The 24,683-nt window shown below is 43.3% G+C and overlaps 1 protein-coding gene and 1 non-coding gene across 6 annotated transcripts in view; one reads left to right on the forward strand and one right to left on the reverse strand.

Moving 5' to 3' along the window:
• Nucleotides 1-14,201: 14,201 nt before the first annotated feature.
• The window catches only part of ZNF157 (zinc finger protein 157), a 38,141-nt gene continuing 27,659 nt past the window's right edge, over nucleotides 14,202-24,683 (reverse strand). For 4 of the 5 annotated variants that reach the window (XM_019417589.2, XM_019417590.2, XM_019417587.2 and 1 more), the window contains 3 exons: nucleotides 18,365-18,491; nucleotides 17,971-18,066; nucleotides 14,202-16,618 (listed from right to left, as the gene is read on the reverse strand). In XM_019417589.2, the coding sequence (XP_019273134.1) occupies nucleotides 15,396-16,618; nucleotides 17,971-18,066; nucleotides 18,365-18,413 (1,368 nt within the window). In that variant the 5' untranslated portion in view covers nucleotides 18,414-18,491 and the 3' untranslated portion in view covers nucleotides 14,202-15,395. Of the gene's footprint in view, nucleotides 16,619-17,970; nucleotides 18,156-18,364; nucleotides 18,492-24,683 lie in introns of all 5 variants that reach the window. The other variant, XM_019417591.2, reaches the window with a different exon arrangement.
• Nucleotides 17,330-17,414, forward strand: TRNAS-UGA (transfer RNA serine (anticodon UGA)). The gene has a single exon. It is a non-coding gene; the product is annotated as a tRNA-Ser (tRNA).

Raw genomic sequence — 24,683 nt, forward strand, 5'->3', positions numbered from 1 at the left:
GGGCAGAGAGAGAGGGAGACACAGAATCCGAAGCAGGCTCCAGGCTCCGAGCTGTCAGCACAGAGCCCAATGTGGGGCTCGAACTCATGAACCCTGAGATCGTGACCTGAGCCGAAGTCAGACGCTCAGCCGACCGAGCCACCCAGGCCCCCCCAAAATATAATATTTTTTAAAAATGAAATAGAATTTTTAAGCTGAAAGTCTCGCTTTAGGTTTAAATTGGCAACTTAGGCACGGCTGTAGTGGATGTTACAGAAATATAGTTGTTAAGCCTTACAGACCTCTGAAGGTGGCAATTGTTCCCTCATTAATTCCATGCTGTGGCAGCAGGCGATTCACATCCAAAAAAGACGTGCATGCGTTCTAACCTGTATCCCAAAAGCTGTCATTTATGGAAGCTGGCAGACCACAGACTTCTCATCCCCTTAGACGCTGACCCTCACCCACTGAGGCTTCTGCTTTCTTTGGGATTCCTGTTTGGAAAGGAGTGGTTGACAAATTGGGTTTCAGTACCTAAAACTTTGATTTGGTTTTCCTTTCAATTTGGATAAGATACATTCGCTTTCTACACGCACGTTAAGAGCAGTTTTGTGTAGATTGCTACAGGATAAAGTCATCTTGCACTGTATTTGGTTAGTCTCGGATATGATTATAGTTGAATAACTGCGAGACTTCTCTAGAAAGAGCACTGCTTTTTTTTAGGCACTGATGTACAGACACTTTCTCATTTTGCCTTAAATGGTTTTTTATGACACTCGTAAGAAAAGGGACTTGCTTTCTCGCATGCAATTTTATTTTGTTTTTAAACCTTCTTATTAAAGTATAATGTACACAGAAAATGCGGATAGCATGAGCAAACAGTTCAGTGATCTCTCACAAAGTGAACATACTCAGATGAAGAAGGAAAACATCCCCAGCACTCCAGAAGCATTCCAGGCCTTGTCCCCCATCCCCAAGGTAAACACTATCCTGACTTGTAACAGCACAGATGGTTTTGTCTGTTTCGTATTTTATATACATTGAGTCCAACAATTATATTTCCTATTTTAGTAATATACTCTTTGGTGTCTGTCTTCTTAAATTCACATTATAAATGTGAGATTCATCCATTTGGTCAAATGTAGTTGTAGATAATTCATTCTCATTGTCACGTTATGTTCCATTGTGTGAATATACTACAGTATATTTATCTATTCCTCTGTTGATGGACATTTGGGTTGTCTGCAGCTTGGGGCCATTAGGAATAGTGGTGCTATAAATATTTTAGTGCCTATCTATTAATGAACATATTTACGAATTTCCATTAGGTATATATATCTAGGATTTGAACTGCCAAGTCATACGGTATCCGTATGCTCAGCTTTAGTTTCTAAAACTACTTTTCAAAAGTGGCTGTACCAATATACACTCCCACCAGCACAGTATACGAGTTCTACTTGTGCTCCACGTTCTTGCCAACACTTGGTGTTTTCTGTCTTTTTCATTTTAGCCCATATATATATATATATATATATATATATATATATACACACATATATATATGTATAGCCCCCCCCCACATATATATATATATATATATATATATATATATATATATATATAACCATATATAACCATTATGGTTGGTATATAGTGATATCTCAATGTGATTTTAATTTTTATTTCTTGTCTTCCAATCTCAACGTAGTATCTCTCCAAGACAGTTAACTGAGATCTGAGACCTCGTCATGGTCCTCGCATGGCTGCACCATTTATATTTCAGCAACAATAGTAAGCCATTAGTAACTTTAAATCTTCCCACACAAAAATGCCTAAAGCCAGATGGTTTCACTGGTTAATTGCATTAAACATTTATAGGAGAAATAACACTGACACTCCACAAAATCTTTCAAAAAGAGGAAGAAGGAACACTCCCCAAGTCTGTGAGGCCAGGATTACCCTGATACTTAAGCCATACCAACACATAACAACAGTCACAAAGACTACAGACCAATATTCTTCATGAATATAGATGTGAAAGTCTTCAGCAAAATACTAGCAAATTGAATCTAGCAACACATAAAAAAATTATATATCATGACCAAGTGAGGTCTGTTCTGTAACACAAGGCTGCCTCAACATTCAAAAATCAGTGTAATCTCCCATATTAACAAGCTGAAGAAGAAAAATCACATGACCTACAGATTCAGTACCATTTTATCAAACTTCCAGCAGCCTTTCTTCCCCCAGAATTGATAAACGAATCCTTAAAATATAGAGAGAAGTAGAAAGGACCAAGAATAGTGAAAAGGAATCTGCCAAACAAAGTGGGAGGACATTTACCTACCAATTTCAGACACATAGATTAACAGAACAGAAAACAGTCCGGCAACAGGCCCTCATACTATGATAAACATGTATTTTCCCCACAAAAGTGTGAAGGCAATTCAATGGGGAAAGAAAAACCTTTCAACATTTGGTGCAGGGATCATTGGATATCCACATGCAAAAAGATAAATTTAAATCTTGCTTCATGCCATTCTAACAATGAGCTCAAAATAGATCACAGACACAAGTATAAAAGCTACAACTATAAAAGTTTTAGTAGAAAACAGGAGAAACTCTGTGACCTTGGTTTAGGCAAGAAATTCTTAGATAGGACACCAAGAACATGATCCATAAGGAAAAAAATCATAAACTGGACTTCCATCAAACCAAAAACCAAAAAGGTTTGTGCTTCAAAAGACACAGCTAAGGAAACGAAAAGACAAAACACAGACTGGGAGAAAACATTTGTAAGGCCTGTATCTGATAAAGAACTTCTATCCAGAATATATAAAGAACACTTACAGCTCAATAAAAAGACAAACAACCCACTTTAAAAATGGACAAAAGACTTGAAGAGACATTTCATCAAAGAGGATATGATGCAAGTAAGCACATGAAGAGATGCCCAACATCATTAGGGAAATTCTAATGAAAACCACAATGAAATAACCACTTTACATGCGCTAAAATGGCTATAATTAAAAAAGACCATCCTAACAAATGTTGGCAAAGATACAGAGGATTAGGAACTTTCATACATTTCTGGTGTAAATGCACGAAAATGGTATAGCCACTTTGGAAAAGGGGCAGTTTCCTTAAAAGTCGATCATAAATTTACCATAGGACCCAGCGATGTCACTCCTAGTATCCACCCAAAATGTATGTAACATGTGCTCACACAAACTTGCCCTTATTGATAATAGCGTAATTTGTATAAGGCAATAAGTACAGACAGTCCAAATGTCCATCAACTGGCAAATGGATACACCAAATGTGGTAGGCAGCAATAAAAAGGAACAAATGCTAATAAATACTACAACATGGATGAACCTCAAAAATAGTATAAGTGAAAGAAGCAAGACACAAAAGATCAAGTATTGTATTTGTATATTGTATTTACATGAAATGTCCAGAAAAAATCCATAGAGATCTGTAGATTAGTGGTTGTCTGGGGATGAAAATTGGAATGGTCATGAATTATAAATTAGTACAAGGATTTTTATCGGGGTCAGAGAAATGTTCTAGAACGTGATCGTGGTGACGGTTGCCCCACTAGGTATAAGTTTAATAAAGGTCACATTCCTTTTTAAACACCTGGATCCCCTGCCATAACATCTGTTGCCGCCTATAGCTAGAATGAACTGTTGTCTTGGAGCTTGTTGTACATTGAAGAAGAAACTTTTGTTTAAAAAAAAGTCATTGACCTGTACAATTTAAATACGGAATGTAAATGATACCAAAATAAAGTTGTTCCTTTTTCAGAATTGCTTTGGCTATTCTGGGTCCTTTACATTTCCATATGAATTGTAGAATAGGTTTGTCCATTTCCACAACAACAAAAAAGCTGCTGTGGTTTTTATTGGAATGACTTTGAATTTGTAGATCAATTTGGGGATAATTGAAATCTTAACAATATTGTTTTCTGACTCATAAATAAGGTCTATCTCTCCGTTGCTTTAAGTATTCTTTAATGTCGTTACATTTGTTACATTTGCAGCTTTCAGCGTATACATCTTTTGTATCTTCTGACAAACTTCCCTAAGCATCTCATATTTTTGATGCTTTTTTACTTGGTGTTGTCTTGTTTCCACTTTATTGTGTGGTGTTGGTTTTCGATTTAAATTTCTTTCTTGGGCACCTGGGTGGCTCAGTCGGTTAAGCATCCAACTTCAGCTCAACTTCGAGCCCCGCATCAGGCTCTGTGCTGACAGCTCGGAGCCTGGAGCCTGCTTCAGATTCTTTGAATCCCTCTCTCTCTGTCCTTCCCCCGCTCATGGTCCCTCTCTGTCTCTCTCTCTCTGTCTCTCTCTCAAAAATAAATAAACATTAAAAAAAATAAATAGGGGCGCCTGGGTGGCTCAGTTGGTTAAGTAGCTGACTCCGGCTCAGGTCATGATCTCATGGTCCGTGAGTTTGAGCCCCGCATCGGACTCTGTGCTGACAGCTTGGAGCCTGGAGCCTGCTTCGGATTTTGTGTCCCCTTCTCTCTCTGCCTCTCCCCCTCTTGCACTCTGTCTGTCTCTCCTTTCTCTCTCTCTCTCTCTTTCAAAATAAAGTAAAAACATTAAAGTAAATAAATAAATAACTTTCTTTTTTTTTTTAATTTTTTTAACGTTTATTTATTTTTGAGACAGAGAGAGACAGAGCATGAACAGGGGAGGGGCAGAGAGAGAGGGAGACACAGAATCTGAAACGGGCTCCAGGCTCTGAGCTGTCAGCACAGAGCCCGACGCGGGGCTCGAACCCACGGACCGTGAGATCATGACCTGAGCCGAAGTCGGACGCTTAACCGACTGAGCCACCCAGGCGCCCCATTCTTTTTTTTTTTTTTTTAATTTTTTCTTTTTTTTTTTTAAGTAAACTCTATGCCCAATGTGGGGCTTGAACTCAGGACCCTGAGCTCAAGAGTCTCATGCTCTACTCACTGAGCCAGCCACACACCCCTTTAATTTAAAATTTTTATTGTTAATCACCAGTATATACAAAGTCAGTTGCTGTTTATATGTTTTTCTTGTGCAGAAGTTAGAGGAAACAGTCCCCACACAAGACTGTCCTCACTTATGACAGCAACTGCAAATTCAGAAGTCTCCAAGACCACCCTCAGTTTCAATAATTCACTAGATGGGCTCTAAGAAGTTACTGAAAGCTGTTATAACTCACGGTTATATTTATTACAGCTAGAGGACAGAGATTGAAATCAGTCAGGGGAAGAAGTGAATAGAACAGAGTCCAGGAAAATAAACTTCCAGTTGGAAAGAACAGCTTCTAGTTGTCCTCTCCCCATGAAATCAAGACATTACTCTCCCGGCATTGATACGTGACAATGACATGGAGGGAGCACTGGCAACCAGGGAAACTCACTCCAGCCTTGGCGACCACAGCCTTCAATGGGGCTCCATCGTGTAGGCATCAGATGACTGCTCACATGGCTGGTTTCAGTTTCCAACCCTCAGGAGGCCGAGCTTCACAAACCAAAGCCCCCACACTTCATTATGTTGTTCATATGACTCTGAGCCCTCACCCTAAATCACGTAGTTATGATCTGAAAGGCATAAAGACCCCACGTAAACAAAGACATTCCTATCAGGCATGACATTCCAAGGGCCTAAGAGATTATTTTCCAGAAGCTGAAGGCAAAGGCCAGGCTTCTCTTTGAGTAAGGTTAAATTATTTACTATACAGGCTACCCCCCAGACCTTTGGCCATGGCTCTTTCGCAGCAAAATATATTTGGGCATCTACGTTTAGCGTTTATATGACATCAGCAACAGTAAAACATCCATCCCATAAGGCCATTATATACATTTTCATGTTTTTATGCTTATTCGATTACTCTTCCCCTTTGGTCCATCTCTATTTGTACCTTATTAAGAACTTTTGGGGGGCGCCTGGGTGGCTCAGTCGGTTGAGCATCTGACTTCAGCTCAGGTCATGATCTCACGGTCTGTGAGTTTGAGCCCCACGTCGGGCTCTGTGCTGACAGCTCAGAGCCTGGAGCCTGCTTCAGATTCTGTCTCCCTCTTCTCTCTGCCTCTCCCCAACTCATGCTCTCTCTCTTTCAAAAGTAAATAAAACTTGAAAAAAAATTTTTTTTAAAAAAAGAACTTTTTGGGGCACCTGGGTGGCTAGTCGGTTAAGTGTCCAACTTCAGCTCAGGTCATGATCTTGCAGTTCATGGCCTGGAGCCTGCCAATAGGCCGGTGTTTAAAAAATAAGGCAACCTGTCATCAAAAGTCATAAATAAGTTATACAATCAGGTGGGTATTTAATACAGATTTTATATAGAATTTTTTATATTCTATATAATATATTTTCTATAATATACATATTTTACAGAATATAGATTTTTTCAAAGGGCAAGCAACAATGGGGTATGTATTATGAGGGCTATCGATAAAGAGATTTTGGGGGGCGCCTGGGTGGCTCAGTCAGTTGAGCATCCGACTTTAGCTCAGGTCATGATCTCACAGTTTGCGGGTTTGAGCCCCGCGTCAGGCTCCGTGCTGACAGCACAGAGCCTGGAGCCCACTCGAGTTCTGTGTCTCCCTCTTTCTCTGCCCCTCCCCCGCCCCTGCTGTCTCACACACACACACACATACACACACACACACTCTCTCTCTCTCTCTCTCTCTCTCTCTCAAAAATAAACATTTAAAAAATAAGGAAACAAAGACATTTTTAAACAAGAGTGTTGAATAAGAACTATGCCAATGGGTGTTTATGAATAGTATTTCTTAATGGCAGACATCTATGGGTGATATGTCAATGGTTTTTATTTCTCAGGGGGGAGACTTGTCAACAGGGGTCATGAATGGAAATATTTTAATGGGTATTTTTGAATGGAGTGATTTTTTTTTCCCCCAAGAGGTTAATGAATGAAAGAGTTGCCAGTGGGTGGGTATTTATGAAAGGGGAGATTTACCAATGGGAATCATAAATGGAGACATGCCAGTGGGATATTTCTGAACAAGCAGATAGCACAAAAGTGGCTACAGTAAGCAGAATTGTGGGAATGACCCCCAAAATTCCAATCCCCCTTACATAAGCTCCTCCCCTTAAATGTGGGTGGAACTTGTGAATAGGATGACAGATAACTCCATGACTGTATTACATTAAGTAGCAAAAGGGATCTTGCAAATGAAAATAAGGTTAATCAGTTGGTCGTAAAATAGGGAGGTTATCCAGGTGAGCCTAATCTAATTAAGTGTAGGAGGACTTCAAAAATGCAATTTTCTCCTGCTGGTGGCATAAGAGGTCATCAGAGAAGTTGGAAGCATGAGAAGCATTTGGCACATCCTAATAGGCTTTGGAGGCAAAGAGGCCCCTGTGGCGAGGCATGCATTTGGCCTCTAAAAGCAGAGAACCACCCCTGGCTGACAGCCAGCAAAGAAACGGGAACCTCAGTACTACAACTGCAAGAAGCTAAATCCTGCCAATAACCTGAATTAGGTTGGAAATGGATTCTTCCTGCGAGCCTCCAGATAAGAGTCCAGTGTGGTCAACTTCGGTTTTGTGAGACCATTAAGCAGAGTATCCAGCTAAGCTCACTTGGACTTTGTTTTGTTTTGTTTTGTAACATTTTTTTTTTTTGAGAGAGACAGAGGGCGAGGGGCAGAGGGAGAGAGAGAATCTCACAAGGGGCAGAGAGAGAGAGAGAGAGAAGTTGGGGGTCACCCAGGGCTCCTGTCTTACCCAAAGCAGTGCTCGAGCTCACCCGATGTGGGACTTGAATTCACAAACCATGAGATTATGACCTGAGCCGAAGTCAGATGCTTAAGGACTGAGCCACCCAGGCACCCAACTCACTTGGACTTTGAATCTACTTTCTGTCTCCACAGTTTTGCCTATTCTGGACATTTCTTATAAATGGAACCATACAATATGTAGTCTTTTGTAACTGGCTTCTTTCAAGTAATATTTTCAAACTTCGTCCATGTTGTAGCAGGTATCAGTACATCATTCCTTTTTATTCCTGAAGAATATTCCATTGTATGGATATACCATATTTTGATTATCCATTCACCAGTCAATGGACATTTGTGTTGTTTCCACTTGGGGGCTACTATGAATAATACTGCTGTGAACATTTGTGGCTTAGGTTTCTATATGTGGACATGTTTTCATTTCTCTTGGGTGGCTGCCCCACTTTATGCCCTACCAGCAATGTAAGATGGGCCCAATTTTTCCACTTCCTTGCCAACACTTGTTATCACCTATCCTTCTTATTCTAGCCATGCTAATGAGCGTTAGGTGTTATCTCATTGTGGGTTTTTTTTTTCATTGTGGTTTTGATTTCCATTTCCCTGATGCCTAATGATGTTGAGGAGCTTTTCACGTGCCCTCTCCCATTCTGTGCGTTTTCACTGCCTTGACAGTGTCGTTTGTGGAAAAGTGTCTCTAATTTTGATGAAACCCTATTTATCTCCTTTTGGTTTTATAGTGTGTGCTTTTGATGCTGTATCTGAGAAACCATTAAGGGATAGGATTGGAATACAGATTTGGCTCCAGTATCTATGTTCTTCATCATACTACGTTGCCTGTTGAGAACTTACATCACTGGTACTAATAGTACACAGGAAGTTATTATTATGAGTTTCATGTTTTGATCTGAAAAAAATACCCATTAGTCATCCTCCAACCCTAGTACAGACCTCAGGATTCTGATCATGTACTGTGAAGCCCATGTTTTAGGGAGAAGTACTGAGGCTCAGGTGAGGGAAAGGCTGGCCCCCAGGCTACCCACTGAGCTGTACCGCCCCCCCAAGGCTGCGCATGTCACAGGGCTGACACCCCTCCGCGTGCCTCCTCTCAGTCATCAGTCTCTCTTCTAAGCAGAGATTCACACCCAGGCACGTGGAATGCTGGCTTGGGCGGGGGGGGGGGGGGGGGTAATTGACCTTACTCACGTTAGCGGATTTTCTAGAAGGGTAATAGGAGGAAATGGAGTGACCTCAGGACTACAGATCTCCTACCAGGAGACACACAAGGACTCTGGAGTAGGAAGCTTGTCTGTAGGGTATGCTTCTTCATGGCAGCCACAACTAAAGGAGGCAGGTGCCTGGGTTGCTCGGTCAGTTAAGCATCCGACTTCGGCTCAGGTCATGATCTAGGAATCTGTGAGTTCAAGCCCCACGTCGGGCTCTGTGCTGACAGCTCAGAGCCTGGAGCCTGCTTCGGATTCCGTGTCTCCCTCTCCCTCTCTGCCCCTCCCCCACCCACGCTCTGTCTCTTTCTCAAAAATAAACATTAAACAATAAATAAATAAAGGGAGCTACCTGGAAGGAAGGTGCTCCCTCTGCAGGCTGACACTCTTTGCTGTTTAACACCCCCAGCCACATCCTGTGTATGCAACAGTCCTTGGTGCTGAGAAACAGTTGGATACACCAGAAAATAAGCAGGTGCGAACACACCCAGGATTGAGGGAACAACTGGGAGAGGAAGGTAAATTATTCCAGGCATTGGGGAACACCCAGAAGCAGCAGGAACAGTCTGTGGCTCCAGACAAATAGGCCAGGGCTGAAGAACTATTCCAGGTCACTAGAAAACCTCTTTAGGGCAAGGGATCAGTCACCACAGTGATGTGCAACAAAGAGGCTATCAAACAGCCAGAGGGACAGAGACTCTAGAACAGCCAAATGGAAGAGGAAACCATTCCTGAATGGCATGTGACAGCCAGAAATACCTAGGAGACAGCCCCGAGAGATAAGGGAACAATCTCAGGCTGAGGGAACAGCCAGAGAAACAAGGAAACAGCTGGAGGGACAAGGAGACAGTGTCTGGACCCGAAAAACGGTAGGATCAACAAATATCTGGAGAGACCACAAAATAATCCCTGTATGTGGAAGACAATCAGAGGGACTGCAAAACAACCAGAGGAACAGGGGGTAGACCCTGAGGATGAGACCACAGCAAAAAAAGACCAAGGGATAGTCTCTGAAGTGCAAGGAACAGAAAAATCAAATAGTCTGAGGCACTGGGGAACCGCCAGAGTCTAAAGACCGATCACAAGGATTGAAACGGCCAATAAACCGGGATACAGAGATCAGGGAACAGCGGCTGGTCCTAACGTAGGTTTAGCAGAAACGGGAGTAATCACAGAGATTAAGGACACTGTACTTATAACTAGTGGGAATTCAACAGACACAGTCATGGGAGCTAATATAGTGCCAGCAGATATAGCCAGGGGGACTAACGGGGGTCAGACACTATACTGGTGACTAATACAGGATCATCCGAACCACGAAGGGCTCTAATGTAGGGTAGGCTCTAATGAGTCCCAGGCATTATACTGAGGCTCATGAGGCAAATACGCCGTACTAGCGAATAATGAGGGACCAGCAGCCACAGGGATGCGGGTGGTAAATGAACTGATGCTGAGATAGAGACAAAATCACTTTAGTGATGGCTAATGGGTAATCAGCAGAATGACGAAAGGCTAACGTGAGGTCAGCAGACACTGGGCTGATTTTTTACGACCAAAAACACTGTATTTGTGACCGGTATTAGTAGACATAGGGATGGCAGTAATACGGTGTCAGCAGCACATGTCATGACTGAGAAGCGTGAGGCAAAGACTGAACTAGCGAGCAGTCACAGTGTTGAGGCTAACATGGGGTGACGAGCACTGTGCTGGGGGATCGTTGCATTCTGACACTGTATTAGTGGCTAATGAGGGAGCAGAGTGATGAGGGTTCATGCAGTCACAAACACCATGATTGGAACTTCGGAGGGTGAAAGACATTCTACTCGTGGCTAAAGGGTGATCGGCAAGATGGGGCTAATGTGGAATCAGCAGATACTGTACTGGAAGCTCGTGGAAGTTAGTCTCTGGTCTTACGGCTAATTGGGGATCAGCAGACAGAGGGATGGTAGCTAAGGAGGGTCAGCAAATACATTGCTGGGGCCTCATGGGTGTCCAAGAAACTACTGTTGGCTAATGGAGGATCAATGGACACCATGATGGGGCCTCATGTGGGGCCACCAGACTTTACTGGGGCTTCAACTGGTCAAAGACACAATATTAGTGGTTAAAGGGAGGAGGTTTAACAGACACAATGATTTGACTACTCTAAGGACAAAAAACATGGTGACACATCCTCAAGGAGTTCATCCTCAGCTAGTGGCTAAAAATAAAAAGGCACTGGTGTATGGTCAGCCCATACCCTGACAGGCTGTAGTGTTGGGTGAGAAGACACAGTGATGGGGGCTATTTTAAGCAGACACCACTGGGTCTGAAGGTTAAAAAACTTGCAGGTTCGTAAATAGGGGTTCCGAAGACAGAGTGACAAGGTCATCCAAGTTCTGCAGATGGTCTATCTACTGGGGCTCAGGAGGATCAAAGTCACCACACTGGTGGCTAACTGGGGAACAGCAGATAGATACTGGCGCAACTGTGCTGTGCTGAGCTGTGGGTTCATTCGGTGGCCAATAAAAATCAACATGATAGGATCTAAAGTAGGATGAGTAGACGCTGTGATTCGAACACACTGGGTTGAATGTATTGCATGGTAGCCAGTAGGGGGGCAACAGACACTGCCGATGTGGGTCAACAGACACTACATTAGGTCTAAAGGAAGGTGACAAGACACATTGCTGTGAGCTAATGGGAGGTCAGCAGTCACCACGCTGAGTCCAAAGCGAGACAAAAAGCATGATATTGAGTTAACGGAGGATCATCAGTCACAAAGCTGGGGCTAAAGGCGTGAAGAGACTCCGCGATGAGCAAACAGGTCAGCACAAATTGTCATGGCAACTGAGAGGGGTGGTGAGACGTGATGCGACGAGCTGGGGGGGGTCAGTAGACTTGGTGGGAGCAAAAAGTTGTGATAAGACGGGATATTGGGAGCTGATGGTAGGTCATTGTACAGACATTGTGCTCTAGACTAGCGGGGGTGAAAAGAAGTGCTGTTAAGTTAATGGGGTGTTGGTAGTCACCATGCGGACATATTCTGGGGGTAAAAACTACTGTGGTGGTGGCCAATGGAGAATCAAAGGAGACTGTGCTTAAGCTGTTGCGAGTCAAATACGCACGGCAGTGCTGGCAGTGAGGGATCACCACGTAAATGACGTTCCCTAACACGAGGCCAGCACAACCCATCATGGGGCCTCAGTGAAGGTCATTTTCATGGAGCAAAGCCATTTCTAAAGCCCTGGGACTAAGTCTCCCATTGCCGGTGTCTTTTTCTCCCAGGCAGCCCACATCCGGCTCCCGGTATGGGAACAGGGAACTTTTTATTATTGTTTTTAAAGTTTGAGATATAATTTACATGCAAGCAAGTGCAAAAATCTTAAATTTACTCATTTCATAACTATTCATACACATCCCAGTCAAGATATAGAATAGTTCCATCAACCAGGAAGTTTCCTCCTACCCTTCAGGAGTTAATTCCCCTCCTAGAGGCAACCGCTGATCTGCTTTCTGTTATTATAGATGACTTTTATTATGTTTGACATTTTCCAAAACAGAATAATAATTCTGAAACATAAACTTGAGGGGCGCCTGGGTAGCTCAGTTGGTTAAGCATCCGTCTTCAGCTCAGGTCATGATCTCACGGTTCGTAGGTATGAGCTCCGCGTCAGGCTCTGTGCTGACACCTCAGGGCCTGGAGCCTGCTTCAGATTCTGTGTCTCCCTCTTTCTCTGCCCCTCCCCCACTCACCCTCTGTCTCTCTCTCAAAAATAAATAAACATTAAAAAAATTTAAACATAAAATTGAATTTTTTAAATGGATGATCTGAAGATTAAAAGAATCACTGAGATGACATCTTGATAAATTTAATTAATACTCAGTAAATAAGGGTGAGGGCATGCTGTTGAAAAAATGCATAAAGTGTAATATATACACTCAAGTGTATGCTATATTTGGGGGCACCTGATAGTTAATTCAAATACCGTGAGTCATCATATTTATTATGGACTATCCAGGGAACAAAAAAAAACAGGTATTTAATGTAGCATCAATTTTCTATGGTATAGCGTTACCAAATGCTAAAGGTAAAGGATTCACTTTTGCTCATCAAAAATGCTGCATTAGAGAACATTCTCGGGGCACCTGGCTGGCTCAATCAGTAGAGTACGTGACTCTTGATCTTCGGGTCAATAGTTCAAGCCCTACACTGGGCCTAGAGCTTACTTAAAGAATAAATTAAAAGATAAGCTTTAAAAAAAGAAAACATTCTCAAAGGTCAGAGGTTTGTCACTAGCAGACTTCCACTAAAGGGCATTGTTCAGGCAAAGAAGAAAATGATTGTGGATGGAATGCAGAAAGGTGGCAAATATGTGGGCAAAATGAAATGAACGTATAAAAGAAAAAAGTTTTCTGTGGATATATAAGTATGTATCTCTTCTGTGTGTATGTGTGTGTGTTACACATAAATATTTATAGAAACCCCATAATACATCAGTATATTTTGAAATGTATATGTATATACATGTACAAGCAAAATTTCTATTAAAAGTTAACTTTAATTAAAGACAATTTATGGGAGAAAACCGTAACATACAATTGAAGTCGAAAAAAGTTGAGTTAAAAAATAAAAAGACAAACCATATTCATGGATGGAAAGGCTTAAAGCCATTTTACATCTTCCGGACTGGCAACAATTTGAAAGACTGATAAGTCCTGGTGTATATGTGGGATAATGTAAACTTCGTCTCAAACTGCTCATGAGAGTGTAAATTAGTACAATTTGGGGGGGGGGGGAATTCAATTATTTAATAAAGTTGCAAAACTTCTGTAGCAATCAGAACCCAGCTAGGAGGGGCGCCTGGGGTGGCTCAGTCAGTGGAGCCTCTGACTCTTGATTTTGGCTAAGGTCATAGTCTCACAGTTCACGGGTTCGAGCCCCGCTCTGGGCTGTGGATGATGGCACGAGCTTGCTTGGAATTCTGTGTCTCCCGTTCTCTCTGCCCCTCCACTGCTCACGCCCACCCTCATGCTGTCTCAAAAATAAATAAACATTAAAAAAGAAAAAAAGAACCCAGCTAGGAGACAGAAACGATACCAGTTGTTTTAATGAAAAGAACTTCTTATAAAGAATTTTTGACTAGTCACCAAGTTATTAACCATGTGACTGAAAAGGACAGAAAGAGAACATTAAAATTATCATGGAGGCAGCAACTGCAGGAAGCAGCTAGGCTAAGGTAACAAGGGAAGAAACTGGAATTATTAAAAACTGGAAGGCTGGGGAGTGGTGTCACGTGGGTGGGACCGGTAACTCCCAAGGGGGTGGCACGAGCCAGCTGCCGCTAGTGTTTCTGAGGGGGCGGGGCACCATTGGCTGTTCTGTGAGTGCTGAATTAACTGCCACCATGAGGAACTTCTGCTGCGCAAGGGAGGGAGCGATACTGGGCTGACACTCAGACGAACGGGGCGCTAACAGGGAGGAAAAGAAAAGGAGCAAGGCCCTTCTTCCTTCCTCACGCTCACGGTTCACGGTTACTATCTCCGATTGGCAAGGCCCCACGGGAAGCAGCTGGCAAGACAGAAACATGTTTTGCAGAGTCACAGCCCCAGCATCGCAAAGAACAGCGTAGAAGGGGGGTGTTGGAGCTAGGGGCACAACAGCTTAGTAACTTAAACGCTGCCTATACTCTATGACCCATCAGTTCCGCTTTTAGATCCAGACGCTAAACACAGAAACAACACAAATGTCTTGCGCTAGGGGGAGAGAAATGAATACACCAGACCTATATTTATCAGCACGGATAGATCAAGGACAGGTAACGTTTCATGAAAAAAGCAAGCTGCAGAACTTTCAACACAGGGTGATACCATTTATGGAAAGTGTTCAGAGGAATATAGTATTATATATTGTACAATTCACACTATACACACACACACACACAACCTCAGGGGAGATTAACATTCTAAATGTTGAAAGGAAAACCTTAACTTTAGAGGAAAAGTGTAGGAGAATTGCGATCACCTTGAAACTGATAACATTCGAACATAAAACCTCAACGGAAGAGTTAGCAACATTAAATAACCAGCCACAGTCCAGGAGAAGATATCTGCCATACACATGACTGAAAAAAGGTTTGTACATTCTCATATATTGAAAAACGAAAACAAGAACATGTAAAGCCAAGATGTAAAAGATAAGCAGCCCATCAGAAAACAATGGGGAAAGGATACACGACAGTCAAAGCACAGAAGAAAAGAACCCTAACGGCCAGTCAACAGGTAAGAAGTTATTCAACCTCACCATTAATGAGGGGAATCCAAATGAAACGAAAACAACGAGCTGTCCCCTAACAGGAATCAGGACGTATTTTCACACCAGTGTCCGAGCCTAATTGTTACGGGTGTGCTCTGTGTGCCGGTGGCCGGAGGACCCGGAGGGCTTGGTCAGACGGTGATGGGAGTCTTCACAAAGAAGCTTTCTCCACAGTAAAAGGCAAGGGCCGGCCCACGTGAGTTCTCTGATGTTCCGTGAGGTGCGCTTTCCGGCAGAAGGCCTTGCCACATTCTTGACATTCAAAGGGTCTCTCTCCCGTGTGAACCCGCTGATGTTCAATGAGGCGTACTTTCACGTAGAAGGCATTTCCGCACTCACTGCATTCATAGGGCTTCTCTCCCGTGTGAGTTCTCTGGTGTTGACAAAGGGATTTCTTCATACTGAAGATTTTTCCACATTCGCCGCATTCATAGGGTTTCTCTCCTGAATGCATTCTCTGATGTTCAATGAGGCGTGCTTTAACGTAGAAGGCATTGCCACATTTGCTACACTCGTAAGGTTTCTCTCCTGTGTGAATTCGCTGATGTATCCCAAGAGACGAGTGTACCCTGAAGGATTTCCCACATTCCTGACACTGATAGGGCTTTTCACCTGTGTGAGTTCTCCGATGATTATTGAGAGTCATTTTCATTCTGAAGAACTTCCCACATTCGCCACATTCATAGGGTTTCTCACCTGTGTGAATTCTCTGATGTTGATTTAGGGATTTCTTTGCACGGAAGTTTTTCCCACAGTCACCACATTCATACGGTTTCTCCCCTGTGTGGGTTCTCTGGTGTTGGGTAAGGGACATCTTGACTCGAAATGTTTTCCCACATTCGCTACATTCATAGGGCTTCTCCCCTGTGTGAGTTCTCTGGTGAATCATAAGGGTTGCCTTCTCAGAGAAGGTTTTCCCGCATTCGGCACACGCATACGGTCTCTCTCCTGTGTGTGTTCTCTGGTGTAGAATGAGTTGTGACTTCCTGCCAAAAGACTTCCTACATTCATTACATTCAAAGGGTTTCTCCCCCGTGTGAGTTTTCTGGTGAGCAATGAGGTATGACCTTGCACTGAAGGTTTTTGCACACTCACCACACTTATAGGGTCTCTCCCCTGTGTGTATCCTCAGATGTTCAATAAGGTTTGATTTCCTGCAGTAACTTTTCCCACATTCATGACATCCAAAGTTTTTTACTCCTGCGTGTGTTCTTTTATGTCCAACAAAGCCTGTGTTCTTGTAGAAGACTTTTCCATATCCATTATACTCAACAGTTTGATCCACAGCTTGACTCTTCTGACGCTGAAGGTCACTGTCATGCCTGAGGGCACCACCCCCGACAGAACTCTTGCCACACAGCAGTGACAGAGATCCTTTAAAAACAAATCAGATCACTTACTTAAAACTCAACAATGGTTTCCCTTGTCACGGTACCGAATGAAAGTGCTTACCAAAGCCCACAAAACACAGCCTGTTAAAAAGTGCTTCACCTCGCCTAAAAAACTCAACATAATTTGGCCCCCGGCTAACTCTCTGATATGGCCCCCGGCCACTCGCACCACCCACCATTAAGCTACACTGGCCTCTTTGCTCTTTTTAGGATCTATCACCCTGACACACACTGTTCCCTCCACCCCGAATATTCAAAGTCTACGTGGCTCTGTCTCTCTCACATCACTGAAGTTGGTGCACCAATGTTAACCTCCCCAAAAAGTCGTCCCTGGACATATCCTCCACAGGCACACGACACATCATTGTCTATCTTTCATATCTTGCATTGATTTTCTTCTCACCACCAAACGTGACGTATCAGACTGCCAGCTCCAGGACAGTGATATTAGTTTCCCAAGTGCTAGATCCCTACACCTAGAACATGACCAGATCATAGCTGGCACTCATTTAAGAGGTGGTGGAACACCAGAGGCGCGTACGAACGAATGCCCCACAACGAACGGCATCCAAGGCAGTGGAAGGCGGGCAGGCAATTGAGAATACTAAAGAGAGACAGACTAGCTGAGAACGTGTAAGACGAGGCGGGCGGGGATAGGTAAGAGTGGTAGACAACCACAAAACTCAAGAGGGGCGCCCGGGTGGCTCAGTCGGTTGAGCGTCCGACTTGAGCTCAGGTCACGATCTCGTGGTTCCTGGGTTCGAGCCCCACGTCGGGCTCTCTGCTGTCAACACTTCGGCTGCGGCTCCTCTGTCCCCCTTTCTCTCTGCCCCTCCCCTGCTTGTGCTCTCTCTCTGTCTCTCTCAAAAACAAATAAGCTTGGGGCACCTGGGTGGCTCAGTCGGTTAAGCGTCCGACTTGTCCGACTTCGGCTCAGGTCATGATCTCACAGCTCGTGAGTTCGAGCCCCGCGTCGGGCTCTGTGCTGACAGCTCAGAGCCTGGAGCCTGTTTCGGATTCTGTGTCTCCCTCTCTCTCTGCCCCTAACCCACTCGCATTCTGTCTCTGTCAAAAATAAACATTTAAAAAAAATTTTTTTTTAATAAATAAATAAATAAATAAGCTTAAAAAAAAAAAAAAACCTCAAGATAAAACAGGCCAGAGCACTTAAGTGTGAACGTAATGAGGGCAGGTGTGATTTAGGTACCTGAAGTGTGTAAACCTTCTGCCCTCCAGTCATTTGCAAAGAGGAAGGGCCCCTAGAAAGAGCCTACTGGAAACCACTGCCCCAAGCGTGAATTTCTGCACTCTTCCTTCCCGTTTCTGCTCACTCACCTGGGAAACCTTGGCCTGAGGATTCCTCCTCTAATATCCACAGCTCTTCTCCTCGCTCCAACTTGAAGATCATCTCTGGTTTGGCCACGCAGAGGCCTGTTAATGGGAAATGGCAGAGGACATGGGCCAAGTTGTCTGAGCGCTAGGGCCTCTGATGGAGGAGGAGGAAGGTGCATCTTCATGAGCTGCACAAGGAAGGGGGCCCATTTAAACCTTTCATTGGGGGAAGTGACAACACACATCACGTTTCCTGGTGCCTCAAACCTAATCAAGCATCTGTGACCCTTGAATCTAGAACCTAAAGTATTGTTAAAGTCTACAAAGGCCATACACGTTACAGTAACCAAGAAAGGAAACCTATGGTACCAGGAGTTACGTGGACAATAATCCTCACCCACGGATGCCAGGTTGCTGTAGTTCTCTAACATCACATCCTTGTGCATGGTCCTCTGAGCAGGGTCCAGTCTGTGCCACTCCTGTCGGGTAAAATCCACAGCCACGTCCTCAAAGGACACAGATCCCTGTAACAACAAGCTGCAATGATCAGAATGGGACACACGGAGGGGCGCCTAAGTGGCTCAGTCGGTGACGCACCCGACTCTTGATTTCGGCTCAGGTCATCATCTCACGGTTCGTGGGATGGAGCCCTGTGTCGGGCTCCGCACTGATGGCACGGAGCCTGCTTGGGAGTCTCTCTCCCTCTCTCTCTGCCCCTCCCCAACCTGCTCACACACTCTCTCAAAATAAACATTAAAAAAAATGTTAAATACTATCTCAAAAAAAAAAAAAAAACGGATATGTGAAACTAATTCTCTCCACAGAGCACCAGTAAGAGTTAACTAGAAGAAGCTACATTGGACACCTGACCCTGTGTCTTGCTCGATATTATATTTTGTTGGGCGGGGGGAACCCAGAACGGCCCTGCTATTGTGTTACTATATCAATCCATGAAGAAAAGACTGCTGACTGCTGAGTTAACACGAGGTGCCCGGACCTGTCCCAGTTGCTGGGAAAACAAAAAAGGGATAAGATGGAGTGCCTGTTCTCAAAGAGCTCAAAACCCAGTGAAGAGGCTTAGGTATGAACACAGTCTCGCAATGAGGTGTCACGGGAGCTGCGTTAGGCATGCGTACAGGGTGCAGTGGGCTGTGTTATCAGATCCAACTTCACTTGGGGAGACGGAGCGTGGAATCCTTCAACAAGAATACAGTTTCCCTCAAAAATATGGGACAACAGCATTAAAAAAGGCAGGAAAACATGAAACACACATGGTGAGCTATGAAACTACATATAGAACCGGAGGAGAGAAAAACAGCACTTCAGGCTATGATGAGCTTAAGGGCTGCAGAGACATTCCGGGGCCAGAGAGGGGAGGGATTTTCAACTGTTTTTTTTTTTTTTCCTACAGGTCATCAGTCTCTAAAATGCCTGACTCCCTATACCATCAGAATATTTTCTGACCCTCCCACAATATATTTATATTTCGAAATTAGACAGAAGTCCTGTTAAGTGGGAGAAAGGCACAGATCATTACTCCCAGGATAATGGCGCGAGCAGATGGGTTGAGGCTGGTGCCATATATTGAGATGAGCAAAACAAGAGAGATACTGGGTTGGCAGAAGGAGAAATTGAAATAGATCTTGGACCTGAGCTGGGTTGTTTATGGCACATACTGATAGACGTCCAGCTGGCAGGTGGCTATAGGATTCTGAAGCTCAGAAGAGAAGGCTAGGATAGGCCAACGATTGGGAGGCAATAGCATTTCAGTACTAGCTGAAACCACCAGAATAAACTGGAAGGCTAAGAAAACACAAAGAGCTTGAGAGAAGCACCAGGTACAGAGTCAGCAGGGACACCAAAAGTACATGAAGCTTGAAGTGGGGGGGGGGGGGGCCTGTGAGACACAGAAAATGGGAGAAATACTGTTTTTTTTTAAAGCAGTCCTGCCCCAAAGTAGGCCCCAGGGCCAAAAAAAAACCCCCCCAAAAAACCCAAAAAAACCTGTAACCTTGTAGCAGCAGACACCTCAAACTCTAGGGAAGAGAAATCCTTTTCTTTGGCAAGAATAGTGGTCTGGAGAGTGTGGGAAGGATCCGCATTGCCTTTTTTCTAACCTCCCACCCCTTGGCCCCAAGGGCAAACTTCCTTACAGAAAGTGAGTGCCAAAGCGGACAGACTAAATCCCTAACTGTCCAGCCAAAAGATCATGGGAGGGAGTGTGGGGGAGCACGACTGTGGGGGAGACTGCCCTAATAAAATAGCCTCAGAATACATGAAGCAAATCTGAAAGAACCGAAAGAAGGAAGGGGCAAATGCACACTTAGAACCGCTGACTTTCAACACTTCTCTTAGTAATCAAAGTAACCAGTAGACAGAAAATCAACGGGGATATAGGAAAACTGAACACCACCCAGCAACCAAAGGACTCTGCAGAGCATTCCACTCAGAAACATAGAAATTAAGTTTCTTCAAGTACACACGGAATAGTCACCAAGCTAGGACATACCCGGGATCATTGAGCAAATCTCAACACGATCAAAGGCCCCTTGGGTACCAAGGAAAATTGACCCGCAAAACCAACTCTGACATAGCACTTAACAAAACAATTAGAATTTAAAGAGAAAGAAAATATCTCTTCAGGGCCTCCAGGCAAAAAAGATGAAATAACTTACAAGACCAGAGAATTAAACTGGCATCAATTTCTCAAAAACACGTGTGCCCTTCCTAAGGAATTTAACAGAGCTGCGCTGTCCAATTTGGTAGCCACACGTGGCTAGTTATAGTCCTGGACAGCAAAGATAGAGAACGTACTCATCACTGCAAGGGGTTCTATTGACCAGCACTACTCCAAACGGTGAGCTTCATCCGACCAAAACTGATGAATGGGGAAATTTTGGCAAAAGCCTGACACCGGGCATTTTACATACTACCGTAAAGTTAAGACTAACACAACGCTGGGGTCACGGGCTGAAGGATAACGTATAGATATTAAGTTGTCCCGACAAAGTAGAAAAACAACTAAAAAATGGAAGAAGAGAAAGAAAAAGAGAAAAGATGAATAAGATCATTGACTGCCATGTAGGTAAAGGTGAGAGACAAATTAGATGTTATAAAAGATTAATAAAGAAAAAAAAAGTAGGAGCACCTGTCGGCGGAGCGTGCAACTCTTGATCTCGAGGTTGGAAGTTCGAGCCACGCATTGGGTAGAGATTACTTTAAAATAAAATCTTTTTTGAAAACAAGGTAAATTGGTATAGGCGTTACGGGAAACAGTATGGAGGCTGCTCAAAAAATTAAAACTAGAACTACTATATGATCCAGCGGTCCCACTTCTGGGTATATATCTGAAGGAAATGAAATCACTCTCCCAAAGAGATATCTGCACTCTCATTGTCATTGCAGAATTATTCAAGATATGGAAAACAAACTAAGTGTCCATCGATGGATGAATGGATAAAGATGTGGTGTGTATACACACACATACACACACACACACACACACACACACACACACACACAACTCAACATCATTCAGTCATGAGAAAGAAGGAAATCCTACCATTTGCAACAACATGGATGAAACTGGAGGGCATTTTGCTAAGTGAAATGGCTCCGACAGAGAAAGGCAAATATTGTACTGTATGATCTCATTTATATGTGAAATCTTTTTTTAAAAAAAGTCAAACTCACAGAAGCAGAGTAGAACATTAAGAGGGGTATGGGAGAAATGTGGCGATGTTGGTCAAAGAGGACAAAGTCAGCTATGTAGAATGAATAAAGTCTAGAGATGCATGGGGCGCCTGCCTGGCTCAATCCACGGAGTGTGCGACTCTTGATCTCAGGGTTGTGAGTTTGAGCCCGAGGTTGGGTATGGAGATTACTTAAAAATAAAATCTTAAAAACAAAGTCTAGAGATCTAACGTACAGGCATGATGACTATACTTAAGTAATACTATATTGAACAATGGAAATATGCTAAGAAAGTAAATTACAGGTATACTCATCACACACAAAAAATGGTAACTATGAGAGATGATAGGTTAACTCGACTGTAGTAATCATTTCAATACGTATATGTGTATATCATGTTGTACACCTCAAATATATACAACTCTTATAAATAAAGTAAACAAAAAGAAAGAAACAAGAACTGCCTAAGGGTACTATATGAAGTATTAACACAAAGGGAATTATCAGCATGAAAATACAACCTTCCTAATAACCAAAAAAAAAAAAAATGTAGAGGGAACACTAAATAGAGAAAGAAACAGCAAATATAACAATCTCACAGTGATTACATCAGAAGATAAAGTGAAAAAATTGAGACCAAACATATCTGTATTGTTTATGACATCAAACAGTAACATAAGTAAGTGTAAATGGGTTTACGTCACCTACGAACTGAAAAATGTTTTCATGTTGCCTCGTAAAGCAGAGCCCAATAATACTGTGCACAAAAGGTATGTTTAAAACACAGTCATTCAAAAAGGCTAAGGGGCGCCTGGGTGGCTCAGTCGGTTAAGCGTCCGACTTCAGCTCAGGTCACGATCTCGCGGTCTGTGAGTTCGAGCCCCGCGTCGGGCTCTGGGCTGATGGCTCAGAGCCTGGAGCCTGCTTCGGATTCTGTCTCCCTCTCTCTCTGCCCCTCCCCTGCTCATGCTCTGTCTCTGTCTCAAAAATAAATAAACATTAAAAAAAAAAGGCTAAAACTGGGGCACCTGCGTGGCTGTCAGTTGAATGCCCGACTTTGGCTCAGGTCATGATCTCACAGTTTGTGAGTTCAAGCCCCACATCAGGCTCACTGTTGCCAGCCCAGAACCCGCTTCGGATCCTGGGTCTGCCTCTCTTCTGCCCCTCCCCCGCTCACACTCCCTCACTCTCAAAAATAAACATTTTTTTAAAAAGGTAAAATTAAAGAGGTGGATAAAGATTTACCAAATGAAAACAATATAAAAGCAGGGACTGAAATCCTGATGCCAACGTAGAATTCCAAAAGCAATTATATGAGACAAAGGAGGATACTTTGTAATATTAAAAGCCCTGTCCAAAATAAAGATCTAACAACAGAGATATGTGTAAATACCTATGCACAAAGTGATACAGCAAAAGCCTATATAAACCAAAAACTACAAGAATACAAGAAAAAGAAGCATTCTCTAATGGGAGGCTTTTAACATACCATTCACAAAATAAGACAGATTACGTGGACAAAATAATAAGCAATGATACAAAAGACCCAAGCAACATAATAAGGTGAAACTTTTGGATATATACATATTAAACACTACACTCCGATCATACAGAATATACTTTCTCTCAAGCACACATGGAACATTCACAAAAATTGATCATGTAGTAGGGCACAAAGAAGATAATCTCAGTAGGTTCCTTAAAATAGAAATATTATAAACAGGGGTGCTTGGGTGGCTCAGTCGCTTGAGCATCCGACTTCGATTCAGGTCATGATCTTACATTCATGGGTTCCAGCCCCGCATCGGGCCGTGTGCTGACAGCTCAGAGCCTGGAGCCTGCTTCGGATTCTGTGTGTGTGTGTCTCTCTCTCTGCCCCTCCCCTGCTCATGCTCTATCACTCTGTCTCTCAAAAAATAAAACGTTAAAATTTTTTTTTTAAAAATACAACTATTATAAACACCAATCACAATCAGTAAAGAGATTTAAGAGTTAGAAATTGACAAGCTGATTCCAAAATTCATATAAAAAAAAGGAAGGGGGGAGACCTAGGTGATTCAGTCAGCTGAGCATCCAACTCTTGATTTTCAGCTCAGGTCATGATCTGAGAGTTGTGGGATCAAACTCCCTGTTGGGCTCTGTGCCAAGCATAGAGCCTGCTTGAGATTCTCTCTTTCCCTCACTCCCCTCTCCCCAACTTGTGTGCTCGCTTGCTCTCTTTAAAATTTAAAAAAAAAAAGAAGGGATTGGGACTTGATGCAGGTCCTAGAAATAACAAGACACTACATTGATGATATCATGATAATATCAGAAACTGAAAATCAAGCCAGGACTGGCTGAAATGCAATAGTGACATATGGGGAGCAGAGGAGAGTTGATAGATGCGACAAAAATCCAAGGGCCTACTCAAATGGAGTAATTTGTAAGAATACCCGGGGCAGAAGCTATCCCTGACATGCCACAGGCAACACAAAATGAACTATCATTGGACTGCGAGCGTGGGTAAGAGCCAGAAACTGGCTGGAGCTTGAGAGAGGTCTTGTCATTCTCGGAACGGGAGAAGGCCTCAGGCCCTGTATAAACCATCTGTGATGGAATTTGCATTGTTGACTGAAAGGAGGATTCTGTAATCACTGTGTCAACTGGCATAGAGATTTCTCTTCATATAATGAGGATCGGGGATCTAAACTTACCCAAAAAGCTAGAGAGGCACCATTTGTTCCCATTGCAATGGCAGGTTTTGCAGCAATCATTATGTGTGGATTATATAACCTGAAGAGCAGGACAAATACTAAATGTTCAATGTTTATTTATTTTTGAGAGACAGAGGGAGACAGAGTATGAGTAGGGAAGGGGCAGAGAGAAGAGGGAGACACAGAATCCAAAGCAGGCTCCAGGCTCTGAGCTGTCAGCACAGAGCCCGATGCGGGGCTCGAACCCACGAACTGTGAGATCATGACTGGGGCCAAAGTCAGACGCCCAACCGACTGAGCCACCCAGGAGCCCCAGCTAAATGTTGTCTG

This window comes from Panthera pardus, unplaced genomic scaffold (assembly GCF_024362965.1).
Source record: "Panthera pardus isolate Hobbes unplaced genomic scaffold, ASM2436296v1 HiC_scaffold_27, whole genome shotgun sequence".
In the NCBI taxonomy this organism is placed as follows: Eukaryota; Metazoa; Chordata; class Mammalia; order Carnivora; family Felidae; genus Panthera; species Panthera pardus.